This window comes from Leptonychotes weddellii, chromosome 13 (genome assembly GCF_054177405.1).
Source record: "Leptonychotes weddellii isolate Sample4059 chromosome 13, ASM5417740v2, whole genome shotgun sequence".
In the NCBI taxonomy this organism is placed as follows: Eukaryota; Metazoa; Chordata; class Mammalia; order Carnivora; family Phocidae; genus Leptonychotes; species Leptonychotes weddellii.
Window position 1 is genome coordinate 61,434,900 of NC_138381.1, and position 18,571 is coordinate 61,453,470.

The 18,571-nt window shown below is 50.6% G+C and overlaps 1 protein-coding gene across 12 annotated transcripts in view; it reads left to right on the forward strand.

Moving 5' to 3' along the window:
* The window catches only part of ASCC2 (activating signal cointegrator 1 complex subunit 2), a 37,688-nt gene that overhangs the window by 11,249 nt on the left and 7,868 nt on the right, over positions 1-18,571 (forward strand). For 6 of the 12 annotated variants that reach the window (XM_081801837.1, XM_081801841.1, XM_081801844.1 and 3 more), the window contains 11 exons: positions 913-1,042; positions 4,860-4,927; positions 5,906-6,016; positions 7,062-7,174; positions 11,429-11,503; positions 12,139-12,246; positions 12,484-12,552; positions 12,712-12,789; positions 14,109-14,289; positions 15,687-15,913; positions 16,800-16,919. In XM_081801837.1, coding sequence (XP_081657963.1) covers positions 913-1,042; positions 4,860-4,927; positions 5,906-6,016; positions 7,062-7,174; positions 11,429-11,503; positions 12,139-12,246; positions 12,484-12,552; positions 12,712-12,789; positions 14,109-14,289; positions 15,687-15,913; positions 16,800-16,919 — 1,280 coding nt within the window. The remainder of the gene's footprint in view (positions 1-912; positions 1,043-4,859; positions 4,928-5,905; positions 6,017-7,061; positions 7,175-11,428; positions 11,504-12,138; positions 12,247-12,483; positions 12,553-12,711; positions 12,790-14,108; positions 14,290-15,686; positions 15,914-16,799; positions 16,920-18,571) is intronic. The other 6 variants (XM_081801840.1, XM_006739665.3, XM_081801845.1 and 3 more) reach the window with 4 other exon arrangements.

Below are 18,571 nucleotides of genomic sequence, written 5' to 3' on the forward strand. Positions count from 1 at the left end.
CCAGTCTTATTTTCTTTCTTCCCGAGTTTTTTTCCCCTAGAGTATTTTTTCCCCCAGAGTATCTTTTTTTTTTTTTCTTTTGAGGGCGAGAGAGCGAGCATGAGCGTGTGAGTGAGTGCAGGGGAGGCAGAGGGGGAGGGCAGAGGGAGAGGGAAAGCGAGAATCTTAAGCAGGCTCCACACCCAGCACAGAGCCCAACACGGGGCTCAATCTCACAACCCTGAGATCATGACCTGAGCCAAAATCAAGAGTTGGGCACTTAGCTGACTGAGCCACCCAGGTACCCCTTTTATTTTATTTTATTTTATTTTATTTTAAGGATTTTATTTATTTATTTGACAGAGAGACAGCGAGAGAGGGAACACAAGCAGGGGGAATGGGAGAGGGAAAAGCAGGCTTCCTGTGGAGCAGGGAGCCCAATTCAGGGCTCGATCCCAGGACCCTGGGATCATGACCTGAGCCAAAGGCAGACGCTTAACCGACTGAGCCACCCAGGCGCCCCTTTCCTGGAGTATTTTAAAGCAATTCCAAATATCACAGTAATTTACCCATAAATATTTTTATTTTATTTTTTTTTTAAGTAAGCTCTATGCCCAATGTGGGCTTGAACTCAAGACCCCAGGATCAAGAGTTGCATGCTCTGCTGCCTGAGCCAGCTAGGCGCCCCAACCCACAAGTATTTTAGAATGAATGCCCAACCGACTATTTAATAGCATATGTTTGCTTCTTTTTACATTAAAATGAAGAATAGCTATTGCTCCAGGTCAATATATGAGGCTCAGACATGTCCACAGTGTGGATGGACCTTTATTTATTAGCCAATCCCCCGTTGTTCTTGTGAGTTTGCTATTACTGTACCAAGAGTATGCTTTCAGAAAGTCTCTCATCCTCTTTCTCTGCACTGTTTCTTAGGATCACTTCATTTCCCCCTCTGCGTTTGGAGAAATCCTCTACAATAACTTCCTGTTTGACATCCCAAAGATCCTGGACCTCTGCGTGCTCTTTGGAAAAGGCAACTCGCCTTTGCTCCAGAAGATGATAGGTACGTAGGGCACAGGGCCTGGAGGGCTGCACAGAGCTTGCCCCCACATGCCAAACTAGAGCACCTAGATGAGCGCAGGGGGATTCAGAACTGCAGTGGCGGATGGGGCTTGGGCGTGACTTCGCAGATATATGCATGTCAACTCCGAAAGATGCAACTAGGTGGCCCTGGGGGAGTAGAGACAACACTTGACCCCACGGTCCCTCCAGGATCTTAGTATTAGGCCACATGTCAAACAGTTGAAGGAGTGGGGAGGTTTGTTTGGTGGTGAGAGTAGGAACAGCAGTGATTGCTAACCTTTGGGTGAGTGCTCACTGGGGGCCCGGCACTCTGTTGAGCTCCTTGTATGTGATCTTAAATTGATCCTCACAGCAGCCCTGGAATGTGACTCTGTAATCATCCCTATTTACAGACAAGGAAACTAAGGTTAAAATGTAAGGGACTTGCCTGAGAGCCCATGACTAATAAGTGGCCAAGCTGGGATTTATGTCACATAAGCCTGACTCTCGAGCTCTTCCTCTTTGTCACTCCCTGCTTCAGGGATAATGGGGCTGCCTCAAAAGTCTCATGGTTTGCATTGTTGCTGAGAATAGTTGGAGACATAAGTTAATTTAGAAAGTTTAGAGAGAATATGAAGTGTAAAGAAGCAGGAAAGCAATTACCAAATTCCTGCACACAGAGGCAACCATTTGGTGATTATTTCCTTCCAGTCTTTTCTCTGCGTGTTTTTGAAAAACATGTCAGAGCATAACGTATATGAAATTTCACATCCAGCCTTTTCATTGGAACAGCGTCTGGTTTCTCATTCAAATCTAATTATTCCCTAATCATCAGTTCATTTCCCAGAGAAAGACTCTTCATAATGTTATTGTAGACTGAGGGCATGGGGTGAGTGAGCAAAACCAAGCATGGTCAGTTAGAGAAACAGTTATTAGGCCAGTTTGGTTAGAGTGGAGCATTCTAGGAGGGCAGCAGCAGGAGATGGGGAAGGGGATGCTGGGGCCTGATCAGGGAGGGCTCCGTGCCAACCATTAGCACTTGGGGAGCAGTATCGCTTGGTGGCTCAGAAGGCAGGCTCTGCCCAATTCACACTGCAGCCCTGTTCCTGGCTGTGTTACTTTGTCCAAGTCAGCCACTCTAGCCTCAGTTTTCATATCTGTAGAATGGGAAGACTAATGCTATACCTACCTTATAGGATGGTTGTGAGGATTAGCACAGTGCCTGGCTCGTTACAAGTGCCTGGCTCGTTACAAGCGCCTGGTATTGTGAGCTCTTACATGAGGCCATGGGAGCTGCAAGGAAGAGCTGTCTGGGGTGTCAAGGTTAATTTGGCAGCATGCCGGCGGGAAGGGTGGTGACAGGAGACCGACGAGGAGGCCAGTGCTCCAGCGTGGGTTTGAAGGTGAGAACCTGGTTGGGCTGAAGAGGACATCCTAGAGGCAGAATAAAGCAGGGCTTGGGGAGGTCAGCTGGAGGGAGAAGTCAACAATTCTAGAGAAGACTTGTGTCGGGTGCAGGAAAGGGGCCTTTTGGGCAGGGTGGGGGCAGCCTCCACTGTCTCTACCACAGAAGCTCTTGAGCAAAGCAGCTGTAGTAAGAGTGTTGACAAGGGAGAGAAGGAGGGAACAAGGGGACTGGCCGATTGTCCTTTGGGCAGAAGCCCAGTCCTTACCTGGCACCCTCCCACCCCCGTCAACCTTCCCGCACAAACACACCTTACTTTTTTTTAACCTCAAGATTGGTATTCCGAATCAGTAAGTGTAATTTTGAAAGCAGGGCCTTTCAGTTAGACTTTTGGAGCCGCTTTGTGAAAGCAGGAGTACGTCAGGCCTTGGCCCCATCGAGGACTGCACTGATCTCTTTGGCAGTCCCTTCCCTTCACCCTGGGTCTCTGAACTGCTTTAGTCTGAGAAGGATGCCGCTGTTGTGCCTTGCTTCTTAATTGTTTCTTTAAGAGATCAAAAGTCAGATCTTCACTATCACTGGATCAGATAAAGGAGAGGAAAGGGTCAGTTGTGAAATGTTATCTGTTCTGATGCTTGTAAAACATCCCTGTTACTCAGGCATAAGCACTAGAAGGATTATGAAAGAGTGCCCTACCCCAGGGCCAGGTGGTTAGGGCACAGTGGGGTCTGCTGTATGGTACTGGGGGGAGACCGGCTCCTGATACCTGAGTCAGGAGGCACTGCCTGGAGAAGGTGACACCTGCCTTATGGTGGACTTAGCTCTGGGAGGTCACTCCAGGCAGAGGGAGGGGACAGGGCTTGTTCTCTGAGGTTGAGGAGGTACAGGAGAGGAATGCAGCCCAGGAAATAGGGAGAGGGTGGCTGGAGATGCTATCCGGGCCAGATCTCACATGGCCCTCTGTGCTGTGGTCAGGAGTTCAGACTTGACCTTGAGGATAACCATCAGATGGGAGTTTTGTGAGAAAGAACAGAGGTTGGTGGGGAGACAGCTCAGTCCCTCCTGTCAAGAGTAGGAGGCGGGCACAGATGGCCAGGGAGTACCTTCACAGGTTGAGGGATCAGCACCCATCTGGAGGTGGGATGCACTGAGCAAGCTCGTGCTGGGAAAACTCCGCTTTCTGGAGTCAGGGAAAGAAGTGGCATCCAAGAAAGTGTTTACAGGAAGTCCGGCTACATAGTGACTTGCTTTCTGTCCCATTTGGCCTTTGATTTCATTGATTTTCAAATCTTCTGGGATGGGACAAGGGCTCCCCTTGGTTTTCATTAAGGAAACCAAGGACAGACCTACCCAAAGGCAAAGGACACCTGCAATTCAGCAGAGTCTGACAGTCAGCCACCCTTAGACGTTAGGATCGTAGTGGGCTGAAGAACCCTGGCCTCTTCTTAAGGGTGTTGGTATTTCACATCATCATGTCTCCTGGCTAGCTATGATTTTCCCTTCCTCCCTCGCCATTTGGGCAGCCGGAACACTTGGTTTCTGTTCCAGTTAACTTATGCTCTAACCTACCGGCTCACAGCAGCAGCATTGCTTGGAGGTAGTAAACATTCGGAAAGGAGCTTTGTTTTATAGGAACAACTGCAAATGTGTGGTAAACCTGTCTCTGGGTCCCTCCCAGGCCTCTCCCCTTGGAGGAGGATGGATTAATATGGCTAGCATATTCAAAGCAGACGATAAGAGAATTTCCAGACAAATTTCTCCCTAGAGTCTCCTCACATTATTAGAGGCATGGCCTGGCAAGAATCCTGGATTGTAGCATCCAGGTTTCTTGAGCAAGGAGATCGTATCTCCTGATTTTCCTGGATGACTAACTCCCACTTCCAAAGCCAATGCTGTCATACGAGGCACGGTGCCCAAGTATGATCACTCCTTGGGGACATCAGGGTGAGCTGGTTTGACCAGGCAGGCCTTCTTTTTTTTTTTTTTTTTAAATTTGAGAAAGAGAGAGAACACGAGCAGGGGCAGAAGCAGAGGGAGAAGCAGACTCTCTACTGAGCAGGGAGCCCGATATGGGGCTTGATCCAAGGACCCTGGGATCATGACCTGAGCCAAAGACAGACACTTAACCGACTGAGCCACCCAGATGCTCCCAGGGCAGGCCTTTTATGTAATTCTCTAGGCAGAGGTGCTTAAAAGGTTAAATTGTACTGAGTAAAGTCCTCCCTCATGCTGGAGAAGTTTCTAGGCTAGGCCAAAGTTCTGTGCCAGCAGGGCCTGGGGCCAGGACTGCTCTGGTGCAGACAGGCTTCGGAAAGGGGAGAAAGGTCACAGAACATGCTGGCAACAATTTGTGATGTGTCCTTCCCTCCCCCACCCTCTTTTCCCAATTCCTACCTTTCTCTTCTCTTTTCAGGAAACATCTTTACCCAGCAGCCAAGTTACTATAATGACCTGGATGAAACCATGCCCACCATCCTTCAGGTACCAGCTCTCAGCCCTGCCCAGATCCCCTCCCCAACCTGATAGTATGTCCCTGGACTTTCTTGGAAGAGAATTCACCCTTTTCCCCACTTGAACAGAACTGAAATACAAGGGCTGTCTAGCACTCATACAAAAAGAGCTTAAATTGTGTGCTGTTTGCCAACAGCCATAAGCCTCTAAGGATACCCCTCTAAGAGACCGGTGTTTCTCAAATAAGAGCTTTAAAATTCTATAAAACTGTTTTAGAATATAATAGCGTTCATTGCAGAAAATTTGGAAAACATAAACAAAAAATAAAAAATGGAAAGAGGAAAATTAACCCATCATCCTACCACCAAGAGATTCTACTATTCACGATAACAGGGTAGTTTCATGCTAGCATACTTAAAGATGGTGCAATGAGTTCAAAACTTACATGATTTTACGATGGGCCCTGTTTTCTTCTCACTGTTGATTTGTCTTTGATTTCAATGTATTTCCATAAATCGCCATCTCCATAGAATCCAAAACATACATTGTTGAATGTATATCTTAAATATTCATTACCATACACTTGCCCAGCATATTCATTCGGATAATTTCTACAGGCTTCTGGGGGCTTTTCATACATTTTGTCTTTTTTTTTTTTTTTTTAAGTTTTATTTAAGTAACCTCTACACCCATCGTGGGGCTCGATCTCACGAACCTGAGATCAAGAGCCGCACACTCTTCCGACTGAGCCAGCCAGGTGCCCCTTTACATTTTGTCTTTTTAATCCTCACCACAATCCTGTAAGAAGAATAACCCCCATCATCCCCATTTTACAGTTTTCACTTTGACCCCGTGCCCTGTTGTTGTCTTAGCTGGTTTCTTGGGAACACAGGCACATACTTGAAAGATTCCAAGGCAGCTTTCAGATCACCCATCCCCGATTGCAGGTCAGGGGTCCTAGCTGCTGTTTCGACAGGATGTGGGAGAACCCCTTCTTGTGTTTCACAGGTTTTCAGCAATATCCTCCAGCACTGTGGTTTGCAAGGGGACGGGGCCAGTGCCACACCCCAGAAACTCGAGGAGAGGGGCCGGTTGACCCCCAGCGACATGCCTCTCTTGGTGAGGTTGCCCTTCAGCCCAGCCTCTTCTTGGCTAGCAGAGGACCCGACAGCTTCTTCCCCTGCTTGTGGCCGTTTTCCCCAACCCCGGAAGCAGCTATTCCCATCACACAGGCTTAGAGCATTTCAGCAGGCTTTTTATTTTTCTCTGGGAGCTTCCTTTATGGGGCAGTGGAAAGAACAGAGCCCTAGAGTTCAGACGATGGGGGTTCAGTCTTCACGTAGCTCAGCACAATGAGCTCATTCGTGTTACTCACTGAGCCCTGTGTTCGGTAGGCAAATTTGTACTGAGGAGGCTCTAGTGTGTGCTGAGCCTTCAGGGTAAAGCAGCAGGGCAAAAGCAGACATGGGACTTACAGTCGGTAAGAGAGGTAAATAAGGACCATAGACATGTGTCAGGCCTTATGCTGAGCACTGGAGATAGAGCAGGAAAGAGGCAGCTGTCAGCTGCCCTCTTGGAACTTGCAATCTTGTGGGAAAACGGGCATTAAGCAGGTGTTTCAGAAAGAGGCACACCAAGTTCTGTGGGAACAAGTCATTTTACCTGCCTGAACCTCAGTTTCCTAATCTGTACCACAGAGATCTGAACAGCTGCTCAGCCTACTTTTTAGAGTTGTCAAGAGACTCCGGAACGTGTATAAGAAAGCACTCCGTGTTCTGTATGGACTTGATATTCTTGTCCTCAATGGGATGTTCCTTCTGTGTAGGACCATAGTCATTGTCTTTAGGTTCAGGGGTTGGTTCTCCTTCAGCTTAGAAGCGAGAACTGTATTATCCTAGAACTAGAAGTAACCCCAGAGATCATTGGGTGGGTGCCCATTAGAGCTACGATAGCAAGACCTGAGGTAGGGAGATTGAGGAACTGGTCCAGATCGTGCTCCTAGAGATGGACCAGCCAGGCTTCACACAGACCTCCAGTGATCTCTTCCCCCGACAAGGCATCTGCCTGTTGGCTCCCACTGGTTTTGTCAACCTTATCTCATACCCACCACAGAGCTGTGTATGGGGGCGGAGGAGAATAATGCAGTGTTTTCTTTTGGCAACAGGAATTAAAAGACATTGTTCTCTACCTTTGTGATGCCTGCACTACGCTCTGGGCCTTTCTGGATATCTTCCCCTTGGCTTGCCAAACTTTCCAGAAACACGACTTCTGTTACAGGTACAGCAGTAATTCTGACTGCTAAAGTAGAGGTTCTAGTTGACATCCTCATTCAGCAGATATTGCTGGGTACTTAGAATGTGCCAGGCGCTCTTTTAGCCTGGGGATACAGTAGTGAGGAAGACAGGTAAGGCTCCTGCTTGTGTGGAACCTGCATTTTATCTTTTTTTTTTTTTTTTAAGATTTTTAAAAATTTATTTGAGAGAGAGAGCAAGAGCAAGCATGAACAGGGGGGAAGGAGCAGAGGGAGAGGGAGAAGCAGACTCCCTGCTGAGCAAGGAGCCCAATGTGGAACTCGATCCCAGCACCCTGGGATCATGATCTGAGCCAAAGGCAGATGCTTAACGACTCAGCCACCCAGGCGCCCTGGAACCTGCATTTTAGAAGTATTCCCATTTTTGGTTAAGAACTAGGTAAGGGAGGGGAAAAAACCACCAACCAAGAATAGGGCAGTTTTAGTTCAGTTCCATTGTTTCAAAGCCCCTCTCATTGGCAGGCACAAAGGCGTAACAGATCATAAGAAGTGGTCTGAGGACTTCAGCATCTGGTCTAGAGCAGAGCACACTCAAGGAAACAAGCAGATATGCTCACATGTGGGGTCAGCTGCTGTGGCCATATCATAAAGCACTCCAGGAACACAGAGGAGGGAGGCAAAATTCTGTCTGGTGAAGTAAGAGGTTTCATGATGGCCCTTAAGTGAGAATGGACAGGAACCTTCCAGACAAAAGGATTACAGTGGCAGGAAGGGCATTCCAGGCAGGCAGAGTGAAGGTGGGAAGGCCCAGAGGGTGTCAAGGGAGAGCCAGGGAGTGGAGTGGGATGAGGCAGGGCCCAGAGCAGCAGGAAAAGGAGCAGCTAACAACAAGAGACACTCTGGAGAGGTCGGTAGGAGCCAGATTGTGAGGAGCCCTGACCTCGCTGGCAGGGAGTGGGGCCTTTATTCTGTAGGCAATAGAGAGCCACTGGGAGTTTTTATCCAAAGGAGTTATAGAAAGATCCTGCCAGGATGAGGAAAGACGTAGAGAAGGATATGAGTAAAGAAAGATGTAGGGAGGGAGACCCTCCTTGCCCACTTAGTATCCTGAGTATCTGTCTATTCCTTGTGCAGTGAGAAAGGGGTGCTTGGGCCTAGGCTGGTAACTACCATGTTGCCTGGCAACAGCAGGGGTGGGGGCTGGCCTGTTCTCAGTGGCCTCTGGCTGTTGCTCTTGCCAGACATCTCTCCCCACTATTTGCAGGAGCTCCTGGGAGCTGCCCAACTCTGTGCACTCAGCCACCAGTCCATTCATTTACTCACCCATTCACCAAAACATGTATCTAGCACTGACCTCTGTCAGAGGTGGCACCTGGCACTCTGACCCCTCCTGGGTCTCCTCAGCTCGAGAACATTGCATGTGAGGACTGATCAGCCTCCCAGAGGATGTTAGAATAAAGCGCCAATCAGCACTCTGCCTGGAAGTAAGGGGTTAGGATGGGCCTGTAGCTGTAGTTGTCCCCTTTTTGAAAAGGTATCTTTTTTCATGGTTAAAGTGGCAAATGCTCATAGGAAATTTGGAAAATCCCCAAAGGTAGAAAATTAAAATCACTATGAGAGATCATGCTATTCTTAGGATTTTGTATCCTGCTTATCTTCACTTACCATAGGCATTTTCTTTTCTTTTTTTTTTTTTTTTTAAGTAAACTGCCCCCGACGTGGGGTTCAAACTCACAACCCCGCGATCAAGAGTCACATGCTCTACCAACTGAGCCAGCCAGGCGCCCCCATAGGCATTTTCCCATTTTGTTAAAGCATCTTCCCAAACGTGGCAAATTGCTTTTGAAAGGGTCTTTGGAAACAGAGGGTAATTTTTGGAAGAACTGACTTTCCTGCAAGGGACAGTGAAGGCAGCGGAGCAGCTCCACCCGTCTCAGGGTGAGGAGGGAGGAAGAAAGGAAAACAGGGTTGACTACCAATGACACTGCCTTTGACACACAAACAATCCAGGGGTGGCCCAGCCTTTTCACACTGTGCGGGAGGCCAGGAACGCCCGCTAAGTAAATGCAGCCACCTCAGGGCCCGCAACTTTCTGGAAGGGGCTACAGCCACCAAACAGCTCTGTGGCTAGTCCTCTCAGAACAACCTCCTTCTTCCCAGACATCCTCAAGTGTATCTGAGTATCTCTCTCTGTCACTTAATTTTATGAAAGAATAATACATTCACATGGTTTAAAACTCAAAAGGTGTAAAATATATAATGAGGGGCACCTGGCTGGCTCAGTCGGTAGAGCATGCAGCTCTTGATCTCTGGGTCATGAGTTCAAGCCCCACATTTGGCGTAGAGCTTACTTAAAATAAATAAAACAATAATAATAATAAATATATTTGTATATATAAAATGCAGTCTACCTCTTCCCCTTCCCCAGTCCCATTCTCACACATCACCATTGTTGTTAGGGGTTTTTTGTGGAGCTTTCCAGAGATATGCATATAAATATAAGCAAGTGTGCACATTACATATCACCCCCTCTGCCTTTTTTTTTTTAAGATTTTACTTATTTTTATTTTTTAAAGATTTTATTTACTTATTTGACAGAGAGAGACACAGAGAGAGGGGGAACACAAGCAGGGGGAATGTGAAGGGAGAAGCAGGCTTCCCATGGAGCAGGGAGCCCGATGTAGGGCTCCATCCCAGGACCCTGGGATCATGACCTGAGCCGAAGGCAGATGCTTAACGACTGAGCCACCCAGGCACCCCAAGATTTTATTTATTTTTAGAGAGGGAGAGCACAAGCATGGGGAGGGGCAGAGGGAGAGAGAGTTTCAAGGACACTCCCTGCTGGGCGCAGAGTCCGATGTGGGGCTCAACCCCACATTCCTGCGAACGTGACCTGAGCTGAAACCAAGAGTCAGATGCTTAACCAACTGAGCCACCCAGGCATCCACCCCCAGCCCCTGCCTTTTAAATTAAGGGCTGACATGAATACTCTATGTATTGTTTGTATTTTATTTAATTAAGTAATTTATTTGTTAAACAACAGAAATTTATTTCTCATAGTTCCAGAGGCTGGGTGCATTTTATTTTTAAATTTAAAGTGTATCAGTACACAAAGCAACCTCAATCTTTGGTATGGCTAGATAGAATTCCATTGTACTGTGTTAGAATGCCAGACCCCATAGATCGACCTTTAGATTTTTTTTCAGTTGTTTGCTATTACAGAAAAGTGTTACAAAGAAAAACTGTACATACATCATTTTGCACCTTTGCAAGTACATCTGAGAAATAGATTCCTAGAAGTAGAATCACAAGAACAGATGGTTTGTGCATTTTAAATTGTCATAGATCTCGCCAAATCACCCTCCATAGGGGTTGTTCCAATTTACCCTCCCACCAGCAGTGTATCCTGGCAACACCTGAATCAGTTTGGGCCAAACTGCCCCCTCTGTCTTTTTCTGGGTGTCATGCTGTGGGCCTAGAAAGCCTGCCTCTTTGGGCCTAGTTACCCTCTGCTGTGTGTGGGACTACACCAGCGTAGAAGTTGCCAGAATCCAGCCAGTCGATAGTGAAGTGTTCACAGAGTATCAGCTACAAATTCAGCAGCAGTCCTAGGCCCTGAGGCTGCAGTTCCGGCTGTGGGAGGTGTAAGACATTCAGAGGAAGAATCTGACCACAGAAGAGAGGCAGCTACATTTTAAGTTGTAAGGGTAACATACTCTGAGTGCTGCGCACCTAGTTCCAGGAAGAAGTCATCACGTGGTGAGCATCACCAGGAAGCGTGCGGCTGGGACGGAGAGTTAGAATCTGAGTTGGGAAGGGGGTGGCTGTGAGGTTGCCGAGGTGAGAAGCAGAGTCAGCTACTCCATGCCAGCTGTGGATGAACCAGAGAGAGGAGTTACAGTTTGATGTCACAGGAGGTAGGGAACTGCTGGCGGGTCTGAGCAAACAGAAAGAGCGACCTTGTTTGTTTCTCAAACCTCAGTGAGTTCTGAGTAGCCCTCTCATTGCTCTGTGAGAAGGAGCCTGTCTGGGCCTCGGTTTCCCAAGTGAAACGGGGATGTGGCTACAAGTCACTTCTCACGAGGCTCTTCCAGCCACAGCGGACCCAGTCTGGGGTGAGCTTGGGGAAGAGCTGGGGTGGTTCCGGGAGCAAATTGCTGTGGTGACAACTTGGGAGCAGGAAATGGGCCTTCCCCCTTCCCATGAGTTGCTGTTGATTTTCTGATGAAGTGTGGTCTTTATGAACTAATCCCACCTTCTCCCCATGCGCGCCTCCACAGACTAGCTTCCTTTTATGAAATCGCAATTCCTGAACTGGAGTCTGCAATGAAGAAGAGGAGGCTTGAAGATAGCAAGTGAGCAGGGGACAAAACTAAGTGCCTTGTCATGGGGGAGGGAGAGGCCCTGCCTTCCCCGGGCTTCAGCGTCCCCATCTCTTAAGAACGAGGTGGTGGCCCCATGGAGTGTCCCTGCCTAGCAGCCTCCCGGCCCCTGCATCCTAGCCTTTACCCCTCAGCTGTTGCTGCAAGCTCTTGTTAATCCGCTCGCCGGTTTCCCACCCACTGTTCTGTTTTTTGGGTTTTTTTAAGATTGTATTATTATTTATTTATTTGACAGAGAGGGACACAGCGAGAGAGGGAACACAAGCAGGGGGAGTGGGAGAGGGAGAAGCAGGCTTTCCGCTGAGCAGGGAGCCCAACGTGGGGCTCAATCCCAGGACCCTGGGATCATGACCCAAGCCGAAGGCAGACGCCCAACAACTGATCCACCCAGGCGCACCTCACACCCACTGTTTAAACAAGAAGCGGCCCTGGAATCAGCTAGCCTCTCAGGGCCTGTAGCCTTTTTGCCAACTGCTATATCCGCAGTGAATTGTGACGCTTTCTCAGCCCTGGGGAGGGGCACCTGCAACTGTTGAGAATAAGCTCCCTCTGGGCCTTTTTATCTCCTAAATCTTGTTTTTTTTCCTCTCTCTCTCTGGCCTTCAAAGGCTGCTAGGTGACCTGTGGCAGAGGCTGTCTCATTCCAGGAAGAAGCTACTGGAGATTTTTCACATCCTCATAAACCAGATCTGCCTTCTCCCTGTCCTGGAAAGCAGGTGAGCCCTTGGGAGCAGCTGCCTGGGTGGAAGAACCCCTTCCCCAAGACCAGCAGAGGCGTTCCCCTCACTTCATCTGCCCCCTTCCCTGTTGAGCAGAGATGGGAAAAAGAGACACATGCCTCTTTCCTGTAACTGGCCTGAGGCCTTGTAGAGGAGCAGGCCGGGGGAGGCAGGGTGGGGAGCTACAGATCATTTGCATCGAGTGAGCTCATCTTCCCTGGTGTCCTGTTCCAGCTGTGACAACATTCAGGGCTTCATTGAAGAGTTCCTTCAGATCTTCAGCTCCTTACTGCAGGAGAAGAGGTGAGTGTGGCTGAGCTGGGATCAGTCTGCACGAGGCCTTACATACTAGAGCCTCTCCCATATGCTCACCATGGTCTAAGGTTCTGGGATTTGTGGTTGGGCAGCAGCCCAGCGCCCCTGTTGCCCCAGCCTTGTCCCTTCCATCTGCTCTCTGCCCAGCAGGTTCCTCCGGGACTACGACACACTCTTCCCTGTGGCTGATGATGTCAGCTTGCTACAGCAGGCCTCCGCAGTCTTGTATCCTTCCACAGCCACTGGGACGGGACCTGCCCTGACCAGGTTGGAGATGGGCTGGTAGGACCCAGAGGAGCAGAGGGAGGTTTAGCTCCAGAACCCACGGGTCAGCCAGCTTTCCCCAGAGCGCCTGCCAGAGCCCTAGTCCCTGTTTCTGGAGGAGATGACTGACTACTCTGATCCTCAGAGCTGGGTGGGGTAGGAGTCCTGCGTTCTGTAGGTATTTCCTGAGTGTCTGGGCCTGTGTGACCAACATGGACTCAGCCCTGCTCTCACAGACCTCATTGCAGGAGGGGAAACAGACAAGTAAACAAGCACGCTCAGGGTAAGGCTATGAGACAGAAGTGATATCCAAGCTGAGAACAGCAGAAGAAAGTGGAGGAGGCCAAGCCCAGAGCTAAGTGTTCCCAGTGGATGGAGGACAGAGAGGCCCATCTGGGGAGCCCACAGACATTTTGTGTAGATCAGGGGGGCAGGGGCTGGGGGACTGGGGGGCCAGGGTCTAGTGGGAGGAGGCTATGGCATGGCAGATGAGCTGGGGCTGAGCAGACCTGCACGGCCCTGGGATGACACTCACTGAGTTTGGACTCTGTCCTACTGGGGTGTCATGGAAAGGTATGAAACAGGGAGTAACAGCGTCAGTTTTGTACTTTGGAAAAGCCCTGTCTGGCACAGGGAGGAGAACAGACTGGTCTGGGACTTCTTTGAGAGGCCCAGGGGCTGGTGAGGATGCTGTGGCTGGCATCCAGGCATGGCCAATGGGGGTGTGGATTAGAAGGGGAGGGACGGCGTCTAGGGCAACTCCCAGATGTCCGGCTTGACAGTGCCCGGGGTGGTAGAGAGGGAGGAAGGACAGGGAGGAGGGCCTGTGGGCCATTTTGGAGGCTGGGCTAGGTTGCTCAGTCTCGCCTCAGGGATACCCTCGGGGCCCTCAGCCTTTGCAGGAAGCCCTCAGCTAGTTGGACAGGAAGCCTGGTGGCAGTACCCCCATCAGGCCCTCCTCCTGGGGGTCAGTACAGAGGAGGAGCTGCTGGCTCATCCAGATATCATGCCCAGGATGCCCCTGGCCCTGTCTTCATCCAGAGCTGCTTTCTGCTGAGTGGCAGGTAACTAGGTTTCAAGGCCACTGTGGTCATGGTCTGGCCTATTTCCCCACGCAGCCCGGGTGCCCATCATGCCCACTGGGTACAACCCAGATAGCCCCTAACACAAGTCATAGGGTCAGATGCCAGGGAGGGATTGAGAAATGATGCTGCCTCAGAGCGAGGGAGGCAGAAAAGGCCCTGGCACCCAAGAGACAGACTCCTTAACACATGTCACAGGGACGAGACACGGACTGCCTACATCCTCCAGGCGGTCGAGAGTGCGTGGGAAGGGGTGGACCGACGGAAAGCCACAGATGCTAAAGACCCACCGGTGGCCGAGGATCCTAATGGGGTCATTGTGTTGGCGGAGCCAGTCGGTGGACCATCCTCACATCCAGAAAACTCAGAGGAAGAGGAGGTGTGTGTTTGGAGCGGCGTTTTCCCCTGCTTCCCCTGCCCCTTGCGGGAAACCTCTCCCTTCTTGGTTTCTGCTCTCAGAGAAAAAGGTTTCTTTTGGAATGGACAGCCTCGAGCTGCCTTTAGAGAGTCCTGCAAGTCGCTTCAGCTGCCAGAACCCCAGTTTCTCTCCTATAAAATGAGGTGCTGGAGCTTTTTCCACATGAAATCTTTCCTGGAGCTCTCCTCTAAGGAGTTCACCGTGGCGCTGCTTGGGCCGCAGCGGAGAGTAGCGCCTGGTCTCACTGCCTGGCCAGCCTGGATGCCCCGCCATGGGACTGCAGGGCTCCACTGAGCGAGTTTGGAAGCCCCTGATCTAGTACTTTCTCTCCAGGCTTTTCCAGAACTCGCCCAGTCTGCAGCTGTACCGACTGGCCCCTGAGCCCAGGACTCTTCCTTGCATGTTGGGAGGCAGCATGACGTAGGGATTAAGGCCACCCAGTCTCTGGGGTCAGACAGCTCAGGGGTGTACCCGGCTTCCTGCCACTCACCAGCTGTGTGGCCATCACTCCCCTCTAGCCTCTGTTCCCCATTTATAAGTGGGGACAATCACCATCCCTGCCTCCACAAGTTTGTTGGGATTCCCAGAGCGGTTGTGTGGAGGGCCCCGAGCCCAGCTGGTCCTCTGTGCTCTGTTAACAGATGCTACTTTCTTTCCTGTTAGACTTAGGCCCATGACTGCCACAGGGCCTTGGAAAATGACAGTCCTCTCCACCTTTCCCACCCTCTTCCCCATTTGGCTTCTTAGCTGAGACATGGATGATTTTTATTGTTGTTTGTTTGATTTGCGAATTTTCTTAAATGAGAAACCTAACAGAATTCAGTCACATTGAGGAGGATATGAACTGAATCCCCCTTCTTAAAAAGAATATAATCAGAGGGGAGCAGCTCCCCACAGTCCAAGGCTGGTGATTGCTGCTCTTCTCCAATGTCAGCCATCAACTTGTTAGAGCCGGATAAGAATGAGTAGAAGCCACGGCCATTTCTGGAGTGCCTGTTCTTCTCCGGGCACTGTGCTCGGTGCTTTGGGTGCATGATTCTCTCTGAGCCATCTGAAACAACCCCATGAAGTGGATGGTAGTATGCCTGTTTTGTATGGAAGAAGCTAGGGTTCAGAGAGGGAAAGTGCCCTGCCCAAAGTCACACAGCCAGAAGTAGCTCTCCCAGTAAGTCACAGAACCCCCCTTTTCCCAGGGGAGGAAATGAAGACTTAAGAGGCCTGAGTCACTTGGCTGAAATCCTCGGCCCAGGAGTGGCAGGCCAGGACTCATACCAGGTGCCCTGATTCCCAGTCCTGTGTGTGTCAGGGCCTATGGCCCTCTCACCCACCTGGCCCGGTCTTCCCTGCCTTTACTCCAGCTCTCTCCGCAGTGCATGGGGGCGGCGGCCACCCTGGGCCCCCCCGTGTGTGGCGTGGAGCTGGACTCGCTCATCTCCCAAGTGAAGGACCTGCTGCCAGACCTCGGAGAGGGCTTCATCCTGGCCTGCCTGGAGCACTACACCTATAACCCGGAGCAGGTGATCAACAACATCCTGGAGGAGCGGCTGGCCCCGGCCCTCAGCCAGCTGGACCGCAGCCTAGACAGGTGGGAGAGACAGGTGGGAGGTGGCTCACGGTGCCCATGCGGTGTCAGGGCCCTGGCCGGAGGCACTCTGGGGGCCTTGTCCCAGGCCCCTTCTTAGCTCCTCTGCTTCCCGCTCCTGTGCCAGAACTCAGCCCTCTGTCTCTTCCCCACGGTAGCCTTCGCCAACCGTATAAATGAATGGCCGCCTTGGGAAAACATCAGAACTTGAGGCCCCCAGGAGGTCCTCACATGCCCCCTGCAGGGCGGAGAGTGTGCATAGCTGGATGGCTCTGCCACACCTTGCTGGAGGACCGATTGGAAACGTGGCATGTGACAGAGGGGTTGCTGAGCCTTTCAGAGCTCCGAAGTTTCCGGCCTGCCCCTGTCATTGTCACCCTTCCAGTAGATTCCTGAGGGAGGACGGCCAGAGCTTCTCACTTTCCTCACACCTACCTTTCGGAGTTTGGCCCACGCCCACGGGCCCGTGGGAATGGATGCACGAATGTGCATAAACAGATTGTGTTTATTGAATGAATGAACTTAGCTCTGTCTTTGGACAAGTTCCTTAGCCACTTTGTGCCCATTTTACAGAGGAGGGCACTGAGGCACAGAAAGGTTGAGTGATGTTAGCGACCCATCTCATCAGACTGTTGTGAGTGTTCGGTGAGGGAGGGAACTTTTAAGAAAATCTGTGTGAACGGCACGTGGGACCGAGGGGGAGCTTTGCGTGAGGGATGGCTGTGTGCCCAGGGAGGGGCCAGACCGGGCAGGGTTTTAGATCGTGTCTCGTGTGGCTGTTGAAGGGGAGTGGAGGATCTGATGGATGTCACATGGGAGGGGCCAGTAGGGCACAGGTAGGCGTCAGCTAACCTATCCCCCTTAAATTGATTTCTCTGTCACCTCCCAGGCAGGTGAAGCCAGACCCGACACCCCTGCTGACGTCTCGTCACAATGTCTTCCAGAATGATGAGTTTGATGTGTTTAGCAGAGATTCAGTGGACCTGAGCCGGGTGCACAAGGGCAGGAGGTGAGTGCAGTAGGCTGTGGGGTGCCAGGCACCCCAACTCTGTAAGTGCAGTGAGAAAATCGAAAAAAAGGGCTCCGCCTTTATGGAAGTGGCCTGAGTTTCAGCTTAGGATCCCTAGCAGTCCAGGGTCCCCCCCCACCCAGCAGTCCAGGACCCGTGTGCTCCCAGCAGACAGGGCCAGGTTCTCTAAGGGTTATACGTTAGGCTCTGACTCTGCACAGGGTGGTTTTTTAATGAATCCCCTTGTTGATAGCAAAAGGCCAGAGGAACCTAAGCTGTCCCCCTCTTCCCTTCTTGTATCTTCGGATGTGTCAACCATCAAATCTCTGGGCGATAGAGCTGAGCCATAATTCCCAGAAGCCCCTCCTCCACATGATTTTCTCCATTCTGTGACAAAATGAGAAAATTAAGGGCTGTACTAAGTGAGCTTTTCAGAGGGTGAGCATATTCTATTTTAAGGTCTTTCTACTTATTTTTAGCTTATGTCCTTTCTACTTTTTTGGCATTGAAAAGTCCATTTATGATTTACTCATTCATTCAACAAATATTTGCCTGGTGCTCACGGCATACTAGGCCCTGGATTTATTAGGTGCTGGAGATGTAGTGGGCAGTAAAACAGACATGGCCCCTGGCCCTGTGGAGTTTGCACTAATCAGTTGGTCAAACGAGCCAAGTAACATTGCAGATCTAACAGGCACTATAAGGTGAAGGTGTGCAGACTTCCGAGCTTCTAGTAAGGGCTTTCATCTGGGCAGGAAGGCTCCTCTGAGGAAGTGACATGGGACCAACAGTGGAAGGATGAGGAAGGGTCAAAGGGCCAATTCTGCAAAGCGGGGGAGGGGGGAAGAGAGACTTTCCAGGCAGAGCAAACAACAGGGGCGGTGACCCCGAGGTCATGGGGAGCATGGTAAGGGTCCCATGAGCTGACACATTTCATGCTTTGGAAAGAGGACCTGACTTTGGAGTAGAGGCCCATTGGAGGGACCACGAGTCAGTAGTGATGATAGAGGCAAAGTATATAAATATATACAAAAAATATAAAAGGCAAAGTAAGACATTGACAACACTGTGCTCGCCCCCAGGGTTTCCCTAAATGGTACTGGTTCATGAAATCTGGAAATTTGGGAACTGCTGGACAATTACAGGCTTCCCTCTCTCTCTGCCTCATTATATATATGTATATATAAATACACACACACACACACACACGGAGACAGTGAGGTTCAGAGAGCAGCAGTGGGAGACCTGCCCCGTTCTTGTTATAGGAGCCCCAGTGGCAGAATTGTAAGCTGCTGCTTCAGAGAGGGCCCCGTGCTGCTCCCTCTCCCCAGGGCCATCGGCTGCTGGAAGCTTGGCTGGCCGAGGGCTCGGGGAGCGGACTCAGGGCAGCTATAAAGCCATCTGGCTGGCTGGACAGGAAGCAATTGTAAACTGCTTAGTCACACACACTGCAACATCCCCAGATCCCGGGCTAGAGATGTTATCCTGCATCCGTGGCCACTGTTCCAGACCAGAATGACCCTCTGCAGCTCCTGCTATGGAGAAAGGGGAAGATGAGGAGGGCTGTGCCTTGCTCCTGGGGCACTCCAAGCTGCCAGGCAGAGACTGGGCGGCAAATGTTTACTGAACTCGTTGTGCTGGGTAGCCTGGGC